This window comes from Anneissia japonica, unplaced genomic scaffold (genome assembly GCF_011630105.1).
Source record: "Anneissia japonica isolate Jap-2015-1 unplaced genomic scaffold, ASM1163010v1 scaffold426_len1935630_cov189, whole genome shotgun sequence".
In the NCBI taxonomy this organism is placed as follows: domain Eukaryota; kingdom Metazoa; phylum Echinodermata; class Crinoidea; order Comatulida; family Comatulidae; genus Anneissia; species Anneissia japonica.
Genome location: NW_022713172.1, coordinates 1466548 through 1477266, shown reverse-complemented (window position 1 = coordinate 1477266; position 10719 = coordinate 1466548). Strand labels below are relative to the sequence as shown.

Sequence of the window (10719 nt, the reverse complement as noted above, 5' to 3'; positions counted from 1 at the left end):
AGAGACAGGTCCAATACAGCTGCTTTTGACACATAAATAATCATACTCTCTTAGTTGATAGAAGACCTAATGATGATGCTTCCATACTCTAGTACAGTAGTTGGGATGGATGGATTATTCAATGTAAACACCAATGATAACCTACGAAAGTCAGGAGAAGACTTATTTCCAGTAGGGTCCTTCTGGTGGTGCATAGGCAGCACAACGGTAGACAATCCCCTACTTTATTTCGAATAGTTTTCTGCGTTAATAATTATGCACATGGGACCAACGGCTTAAACATCTCATCCGAAAGATAGTGCAATTTCATTTAACTTGCATTTCAGACCCCCAGCTGAAAGACAAGGAAAGGCAGCAATGGGAATTGAACCGGGGACCTAGAGATCTCAACGGTGCACACAGTGGCTACCACCAGTTTAGCCGACTGAGTTAAACTGCTCTCGTTAATGGAAGAGCAGCGGCTGATTGAAGACCGGAATGCTTCAATTGATAATTGAAATTCAGTTCATTCAGATGTACTCGCACATGTGACCACACCCTGTGGGACATGTTTTGTTGTCCTTCAGCCAATCAGATATGTGCGAAAGATGGCCACCATGACTGCAACCCTGACACCATGCGTACAACCCTTTTACAGGTAGATGGCTGTAATAGAAAGAATATTTGTTGTATTTATTTATTCTCCGATGCAGGAGATAATTAATCGTTATGGATACAGTGCTGTATAATTTACATTGGAATGTAATGCTTTAGGCATATTATAGTTCCGTATACATATTTATAATTGCAGGAATATTTTCAGAGAATGGGTCTAACGCTCAAGTGAACTAATTCTAAACTTCTGAATTTAAAAGTAGTCTTACACTGAGATAGTGCTTAACAAAAAACATAAGGGTAAGATTAAATCCAGTGAGAAACTATGGTACATTAGCGCTAGTCCTCAGAAACAGGTACAGGTATTGTGGTAGGTGACAGACCATTGTTTACGACTTTAGAGAAAACAAAGGAGATAATTACTATTTACTATTTAGCAAAAGCAACAAGTAGAAAAGAATCTTTAACTAGATTAGCTGTTGAATTTACCAAATGGAGCAGGTATTTGTCTGGTGGTTACAGTGCCTACAGGCCCATCCGCAATGTTCTAGATCATGTTGACATCGGTTACATTTAGTGTAGATAACTGTGGAGAGCTGGAGAGGAAAATAAATATTTTTTGAATGTTTTTTAGGTTGAATGGCAAGTACACTTGTTAATTACAGGATGATTCACATTCAATTCTATTTGTGCAGTATGGAAGTAGCAGCAAGAACATATTTCGGTCATTAACATTTTATAATGACCTGAAAATGATATGATCATATACAATGCTCTATTAAAATACTGCTATTAGGAAGCATAGAAATGTTTTAGTTGTACTAGGACACACTCTGTTAGACTGCTATAAAATGCTCTTACATTAATCTTAGGTATTATAGCAAGCTTTACCACACAGAGAGTCTCCAAAGTCACTCATTGTTTCAGCTAAAACCTGTTTCAACTAACAACCACCCCATAGCATGTTATTATACAGGAATGAATGTAGCAATAAATTGCTGTACATCAAACACTCTGTCACACATTTGCATGAATTTGTTGCCAAGTTATTGAATAATAAGATGTTTTGGCTTAAGCTTAGGCTTTTCTCTACAAAGGTTACAATAATAGGTAGGTCAGTTATTTCAAATTATGGGTCTTTCTATATCCTCATCAACATGTTTTGCCCGAGAAGAAAGCTGTATTGATAACCAATAGACCAAATTATAGCCTCCTCTGAAAAAGCTAAAAAAATAGGCAGCTAATTGATAACATATATAATTATAGAGTATTATCTATGTGATGACAATCGCCAGTTAAGCATGAAGACTGCTTTAATACAGCAACCAACCTCTAAGGTTTTAGAGGATTTTATCCAAGGCCCTTTGAATTGCAAAAGTAACTTAAACAACTTACAACAATAATCTGATTATAGAAAATACGAGTACCTTGAAGTATACATGTATATTGATTTTAAAACTGTAAAACATGATTAACCTTCAGAAGAGAGAGATGCCGGATTAAGTAAAGAAAACAACGTAATCCCAGATCTAAAACTTGTTATCTTGTGAATAAGGTTTTGAATCCTGTATTAGATGCATACAGTTATTATGTTAATGAAGTGAAATTTGAACTTTCACCTCATTAACATATTCACAGAGGTGAAAGTTGAACTCACCTGGTTCATACTGCCAACTTTTTCTAACTTACAGAGTTTGATGATATCATTGGCACAGGTGTACAATTTAAAGCGATGGAGAAGATCTGCAATGAATGACCAAAACTTTGATACCCAATGTATTAATTTGCCTTCACGTAACTAGCACATTGAAAAGTCATAACAGGTCAGGTATACCTGACAGTCGATCAGTAGTTGCAAATATAATTACTTATTAAATAGCATAATTGATATTGTATTACATATGCCTTAAAAAACTGTCATGAGTTGAAAGATGGATAGTCTATTCAACAAAGCCAATGTGAATGGAGCAGTCCATCTTTTCTGTTGTCTGGATAAAAATAGATTAATTATTATTTTTTTTTTTTTCATTTTTAATTATTAATACTTTTACAACAAATAGGTCATACAATGGGACACAATGAATCAAACAAAAAATACAATACACATATATATAAAAACAATACACATATATATTCTGGGCATCTGATTGGTTAAGAGGTGGGCAATAGAAAGTATTATACAACACCTGTATATATTAATTTGATTGGTTGAAAACAGGTCACATGAGATTGATTTAAAATGACTATTAATGGTTATTTGAGTACTAGTCAACGATCGTTTAATAGTACTTTTTCTTCTCCAAGACAACCAAAATCTGAGATGCAACACTACGCGAGCGACAAAGAAAAATTAGCCTAGCGTAGTTACAACCCACCCGTCAGCAAGAGTAATTAGTTTTATAGTTTTATATACCTCCTACATAGATTCTAGGCATCTGATTGGGAAGCGGGCAATAGAAAGTACTATTCCCCTGAAAAATAGTACTATTTTGACCTGTCACATGGTGCAAACTCTAGGCCCCACCATCGCTCTGACGGTAGAGGGGACTGCGACCTCTACGACAAAAGAGATTGGCCCTGGTCAGGAAGAGAGGCTACGACCTCCACATCACCTCGGGGCAATAGATTTCACCATTCTCCTCATGCAGTCAATACTTGTAAAATATATAAGAATGACGCAAAACAAAAATAGAATATTGGTCATAACGAAAATACTCAATGCTACATCATATTAAATCCACCAATCAAATGACAAGGATCTACTTAGTTGTGATATAATATTTTTTTTTTTTTATGAATTTGCTGTTACCTATGTAAGAAGTAAACCAGTGTTCCTGCATCTCATCATCTATTTCTCCCCGGATTCTGTCTTGAAGTACAATCAGAGCTGATACTGACATTTGTACATCTCCCTGAAATCAAATCAGAACAATCATGATTCAAGACTTCTTAACAAATTTTTGTTTTATTTATACAGTACTGTATATCTAATTAGATTAAAATATCAAAAAATAACTTCTTACCTGTTCTGCATAGAATTTCAACATGTCAACAATAATTGGTTGACACCTGGCCATGAGTTGTGGACCAGAAAAATTTGGTTTGTAAGATGGAATTACAGAGTCTTGTAACTTGGAAACAAATGCATTGCAGACTTCAGCTTCTTCAGCACTAATGGTAATAAGCAAAAATAAATTTAAGATAAATTTGAAAGGTAATAACTTACCACAATGTACACAAAGTACGCAATTTAAATATTAATTAAATTTTTCAGTCACTAGTTCAACAAAACTGACAAAATCAATTGTGTTTTGAAGGAATAATTTTCAACCTACCTGACTGGTGATTCTGGACGAGACCTCTCCTTTGATAAGGTTGGTGAAGGTGGTCTAGAATGGCAGAGGACAACATTAAGTTTTTTGAAAGAAATACACGTTATATGAACAAAGATGTGAGGCTAATGTACTATAAATGATCAAATAAGGAATTTTCTTGAATAAGATTGGCACCAAACAATTTTCTATTAAGTGCCAGTGGGTTTATTACAATTTTGAATAAACGTTCAGCATTTGTTTTGGTGACACCAGGATTTGTTCAACTGGATGGGAGAGGGGATATGGGTAAGGAATTCTAAGAGGGACAAAGCTGTCCAAATATCACAATTTCTGATGAGGAAGATTTGGGTTTGGGTCATTGGTGCCTAGAGAATTTCATTCCATATTTTTTTTGCCTGGGAAATTTTCATCCACACTAAGCTGTTGCGTTTTAGCACATCTTATGCCCAATTACACTCCAATTTTTCGACCCACACACCTGTCAATGAGCTCATGTCTTGGTAGGAAAGCCTCAGATGGTAGCTCATCAAATTCATCGGGTCCATCGGTGCCTTGAATATCACCATACTCTTCATCATCCTCACTCTCTTGGAAGAAATAGCCACCTTGTTGGTGATTCTGTTTGTGGTTGCATGCAGCAACAGCAAACTTAGGATCAACCTCGCTGTCACTTTGTGATTCATCACTAGTTATACCCGTTGTAGAGTCTAATCCCGTAACATTTGTCAATGATGACTTTTTATCTGATGGCTTGTTCAGGACTAGGTTAAAAAACACATGCATATTTTATTAAATAATTGGTAAATTAAAATTATGTTAATAAAAAGTAAATACAAAAATAGAAGTGGACTCAGGTTCCTATGCAAGAAAGTTTATTTTTTATACATCAGTTGCGAGTCTGTATAATGTTAGTGTGATCTGTAGTGTCAGCACTTGTTGTGATCTGTAGTTTTAGCAGTTGCTGTGATCTGTAGTGTTAGCAGTTGTTGTGATCTGTAGTGTTAGCAGTTGCTGTGATCTGTAGTGTTAGCAGTTGCTGTGATCTGTAGTGTTAGCAGTTGCTGTGATCTGTAGTTTTAGCAGTTGCTGTGATCTGTAGTGTCAGCAGTTGCTGTGATCTGTAGTGTCAGCACTTGTTGAGATCTGTAGTTTTAGCAGTTGCTGTGATCTGTAGTGTTAGCAGTTGCTGTGATCTGTAGTGTTAGCAGTTGCAGTGATCTGTAGTGTTAGCAGTTGCTGTGATCTGTAGTGTTAGCAGTTGCTGTGATCTGTAGTGTTAGCAGTTGCTGTGATCTGTAGTATTAGCAGTTGCTGTGATCTGTAGTGTTAGCAGTTGCTGTGATCTGTAGTGTTAGCAGTTGTTGTGATCTGTAGTGTTAGCAGTTGCTGTGATCTGTAGTTTTAGCAGTTGCTGTGATCTGTAGTGTTAGCAGTTGTTGTGATCTGTAGTTTTAGCAGTTGCTGTGATCTGTAGTGTTAGCAGTCGCAGTGATCTGTAGTGTTAGTAGTTGCTGTGATCTTTAGTGTTAGCAGTTGCTGTGATCTGTAGTGTTAACAGTTGCTGTGATCTGTAGTGTTAGCAGTTGCTGTGATCTGTAGTGTTAGCAGTTGTTGTGTTCTGTAGTGTTAGCAGTTGCTGTGATCTGTGGTGCAAACAGTTGCTGTGATCTGTAGCGTGACTATTGCTGCGATCTGTAGGTGCAATTTACTGTTGATGTGAATAAGCAGGAATTTGTGACAATTGATTTGGATCTACAGTAGTAACAATTATTTCCCATGCAAGTGAGAAAGTATTTAAACAATATATTATTAAACAATATATTAAAGCTATTAAACAATATAAATATACCTTTCTCAGCTTCAAACAATCCTTTTAGGTGATTCTCCCCTGCTGTACTCTTTGCAAAAGACTCAACAGGTTTCTTCATTGTGTTTGATGTTTCAATATAAAACAATTTTAGCATGAGCCATGTCTGGGTTACCTGATGACGGCTTAAGCTACGGGAGACATTAGCATTGTGCTCACAAAGCTGCTCAAATGGAAGCCCTCGCAATTTGTAAAGTTTTGCTGTTTTCATAAATATTTCTGGAAACTAAATACAATAATTAAAAGTTATATCAATTGTTACTGCATTAAATTGTGTAAGAGTTAATCATTTTATATTTTATGTTTTTTTTTTATATTATCAAAGAGAAATCCACTCCAATACCTTATCATCAATTGTTTCATATACTAGTATTTTACTGTCAAAATCTTTGGCTTGTGGTTCTGCATCTTGTCTTCGGAATATCATAGGGCGCCTGGTGTTCTGGTAGCTAGATGAGACTGTGTCTTTCTTAAGTACTTGCTTACAAACAGCCTGGCAAATGGTACCATAGATGTTCATACCGATGCCTACTGGACTCTGGTGCATACAAAAACGAAAATTAAGTATTTTTTAAATTCCGCTTTAGGCACTAGGGCCAATGATATGCCAAACAGTGAAGTTAATCACCCTTCAAATTGGCAATGCCCGTCACAAGACAAACAAACACACAAGATGCTCTACATAGACCAAGTCTCTTTATGAGGCTAGGGAGTGGGGTTGTTTTTGGTCTTGAGAAAAATCCTGTTACTATGACAGGAATTGAACAAAGGACCATAGGACTGAAAAGCAAGCATCTTAACCACCAAGCTATTCAACTCCACTCCACTCCAACGGAGTCCAATGTGGAGTGTATTAAATCGTCTAAAATGTAATGAAGTTAGTTTTAAATGATTCAGAGATTCATGTGATTAAGGTTCATTTGATTTTTATTAAAAAATATAAAGAATTTTGAGAGGCCTTCTAGGGGCCTAGGCCCATCGCTTGGGCTTGGTCTACCATGATCTGCCACTTCCAGCATTGACTAAGGGGATCGTTGATTTAGAGGTACACATTCAGCTTAAAAACAAATGTTAACCCTTAAAAATTAAATTGAAATATTAAATTTTTCATTTAAAAAATGAACTTCAAATAAGATGCAGATTGAAGTAATTCAATTCTAACTGGTTTATATACTTCTAACTACAATTACTGTCAATTCTGGAATAAGCGCCGTGGCTTTAGTGCGATGCTTATTCGAAAGTGGCGCTTATTCGAGAGCAGCACTTATTCGAGAGCGACACTTATAAAAAAAAATTGGCATGGCATTTCCACGCCCGTTCCCATGTTACCTATTCACATATTCCCATAGTTTGGTAGGCCTATCATACTATAGGCCTTACATCATTGGAAATAAAGGTTTATAAAGATAAGCATGAATAAAATAGAATAATCCTGAGTAAGCACTGCGCCGCTTATTTGGGAGCGGTGCCTAGAGAAAAAAAAAATCATGTTTGGTGTGCCGCTTATTTTGGAGTGGCTCTTATTCAAGGATCTACGGTATACTAATTACTAAGGTCAATGCAAATACTATAATATAGGAACACTATTACAGTACAGTAGAAAATTCCCTCCTCCCTCCTCCCTCCCCTTTGGGACACCCCTATTAAAGAAACACTTTTTTGGTCCTGAAGGTGTCTCCTCAATAGGGGTTCTACTGTATTAATGATTCTGTTGATTAGCAGTGGAAAATATTTTTTCCTAATTTTGAAATACAAGCTAACAACTTGCTTAAACATACTGAGAAACCAATTTTTAACATTTTCTCATTTAAGTTTAATATATCTTTTTATTATGCCATTTTCAAATATTAGAAAGTTTAACTTGTATGGTACAGTACTCACTGAATTTTCTTCTGCTTTTTTGCCATCTTTAAAAACATGCTGTATCAACATGCTGTCTTTGCCTCCTGATATAAATGTGTGCGAGTCATCTCTCCAAGCAAGTCCTTTAAGAATAAGAACATATGATTCTTGAAATGCCAAAACACATATTCTTCATCTTTCACCTTCACTCCCCAACCCCTCCAAAAAAAAAAAAACCCAAAAAACATATTATCCAAACTATACTCCTAAATTATACCAAAAATATTTTCACCATAATGAATTTTTATTTACTGTTATGCACTTCTCAATTGTAGTCCCGGCCCCCCAGACCTAGCGGGGACTTAGCCGGGGATGTAATTTCCAAAACGGTTACGTGCATGTGAAAGTCCCAGCAATGCGGGGCATTGTTTTAACGAACCTCCCCAGCTAAGTCCCCGCCACCTACCACCGGGGAATATTTCATAGTCCCAGTAAAATGCCCTGCTAATAAATAATTAAATGATAAGGCCTACTTGAAGGTCTCTAGACTACCGTACTAGCACGAATAAGCGCCCGGGCGCTTAAAATATTTTTTGCACTTTCTGAGGGGCGCTTATTCAAACTGGGCGCTTATTTATACGGGGCGCTTATGAAAACAGAGTTGAAACTAAGGGGGCGCTTATGGAAATAGATGAAAATCGAGGGGTTCTTATGGGAAATTATTAAATTCAAGAGATGCTTTTTGAATGAAAAGGACATTACGAATGGTGGTTAGGCGGAAAAGAAATCCTCCAGAGAACTGGCTCATGACAAGAATGCGTGAATATTTACATAACAGCAAAATAGCAGGTGCAATTAGTGGTGGTGGGTAGTGGTTAGCTTGTTGGCCATCGGTCAAATGAGATTAGCAGGATGGCGGGATCATTTTTTTTGAAAACTCAGAAGATAACGTGCTAAAGGTCGGAAAAAGAAAAAGAGGAGTAGGACTAGGCATAGAAAAATATGTAAAAACTAGAGTAAATTTGGAAATATAGTGTCTGTCCAGGAATCGGAGCTCTTATCTGTCAAAAGAGAAATATCCTCATTCTGATATTGACCTAAGAAGAATGTGTTTCCATTCTGCAGCTCAAATCATGCCAACAAACACAGTCCCAGGATTGATTGGATTATTGACTTGCTAAGAAAATAACCTTATGATAAGCTTATTCAAATTAGAAGGGGCACATATTCAAACGGGGGAAATTTTCACGTTAGGAGGGGCGGTTATTCGAGAGGGGCGCTTATTCAAACGGGGTGCTTATTCGCGCGAGTACGGTATGTCTGAATCAGAGAAGCACGCGAGAGCTTGTCCATGAGCTTGCTTGATGGAAGCACTATGCATGCATATTACTAGGCAGATTTCCATGGAAGTTTGGATAAGTGCAAAAAAAAGGATGGATAGATCATAGAAAAAGAAAATTGATTAATTGATTTAACTGATTGATTGAATATATTCAGTATCAAAACAGAAATTAAATAAGAAAATGAATGCATGTAGTAGAAACAGATTTCCTTGCCTTGGCTCACTGGTGTATTTTTTGGCGCAAACTAGGTCAAATACATGGTTCACAAATTTTTACGCAACACACTCACGTCAACTCGGCCCTCGTCATTGTGTGGTTGGAAGTTTGAATTTTGTAATGCAAGCTCTATGGTCAAGTGGTTAAGACATCAGGCTAGTTACCTGGAGGTTGTGGGTTCGGTTCCCACACAAAAATCACTTTTGGCAAGCATTTAGAAAAGTACTGAGAATTCAGTACTTATAACACGTCAGGTAGGGCAAACATCATCTCGCAATACCATGTGAAACATTCTAGGCTACATCTGAAAAACAGATCCATACCTGTAACTACATCTTTATGTTCATCAAACATCGCTAATGGAACAAATGGACGACGGATATCCCAGACATAAATACTAGTATCAATTGCTAAAGAGCAGCTTGTAATGTGATGTTTTCGCTGAGTTCGCCACTTGATATTTGAGACAGGTGCAAAAGTGTTGATCACATGTTCTTGAGTTAGGTATTTACTATGTCCATCCCAGCTCCAAATCTAAATGGGTAAATCAAAGTTTTCAATAGACTCATTTAGAGATCATTTACATGACTTGGGTACACAAATAAGCACACTTCAACGAGTCTATGGCAATTATGAGCTGTTTGATGTTGAATAATGTTGGTTTGAATCCAAGTAAACTATTCCACATTTGCTTATAAATTGAACTTGGGCAGGGGAGGATCCAGCCCTGAAAGAAAGAGGGGGCATAAATGTGTGAACTGAGAGTCTCAGGGAAGAGCCTGTGGGAGGGATGCAAGGGGCTAATCTAATGTGTGAACTGTGAGTCTCAGGGAAGAGCCTGTGGGAGCGATGCAATGGGCTAATCTCCTTACAACTCTAGCACTTTAATTAGATGTTGTATTTGATTGATTTTTACTCTTTAGCTTGGTATTTTCTGATATACAAAAAATAGAGGGGGGGGGGGCATATGCCCCTTACATTCCCCTCTAAATACGCCACTGTTAGGGATGTCAAAATGGTTTACTAATGTTCCAATACAGGCCATATAGTATGAGGAATGCTAGGGGACCAATGATTGAGCCCTGAGACATTCCCCATTTAATTGGAGTCTGTTCAGACAGTGTATTATCTGACATAATCATTAAGAATTTTGAATCAACTAACCTTAATGGTTTTATCTCGTCCACATGTAGCCAGCCAGTTTGTTTCCTCTGGGTGCCAGGCGATTCCAAAGGAAGGTCCAGAATGCGTTGGGTAACTAAGCATAGATTTATCTGTTTTTCTCAAATCCCATAGCTACAATATAAAAAATATTATTTAGATACTATACTCTCTATATTTATCTACTAAGTCGAACATTATTAATATTATTACTTAGCTTATAAACTTAAGAACTAGAAATTGCAAATTGCAAGTGAAGTGCTGCGAAGTACAACTGCATATAAATGTTCTTCGAACAAAATTATTTATGCGAGTCAAGTGAAAATAATGAATAATAAAACTATAACAAATAATATGAGAC

General features: G+C 36.8%; 1 protein-coding gene across 1 annotated transcript in view; it reads right to left on the bottom strand.

Annotated features, from left to right (window-relative positions):
• Positions 1-10: 10 nt before the first annotated feature.
• The window catches only part of LOC117108294 (GATOR complex protein WDR24-like), a 17249-nt gene continuing 6540 nt past the window's right edge, over positions 11-10719 (bottom strand). The window contains exons 6-17 of the mRNA XM_033250273.1: positions 10362-10493; positions 9521-9731; positions 7678-7781; positions 6140-6334; positions 5779-6022; positions 4408-4690; positions 3930-3983; positions 3618-3765; positions 3404-3506; positions 2252-2337; positions 1084-1190; positions 11-645 (exon numbers count right to left, since the gene is read on the bottom strand). Of these exons, the coding sequence (XP_033106164.1) occupies positions 510-645; positions 1084-1190; positions 2252-2337; positions 3404-3506; positions 3618-3765; positions 3930-3983; positions 4408-4690; positions 5779-6022; positions 6140-6334; positions 7678-7781; positions 9521-9731; positions 10362-10493 (1803 nt within the window). The 3' untranslated portion in view covers positions 11-509. The remainder of the gene's footprint in view (positions 646-1083; positions 1191-2251; positions 2338-3403; positions 3507-3617; positions 3766-3929; positions 3984-4407; positions 4691-5778; positions 6023-6139; positions 6335-7677; positions 7782-9520; positions 9732-10361; positions 10494-10719) is intronic.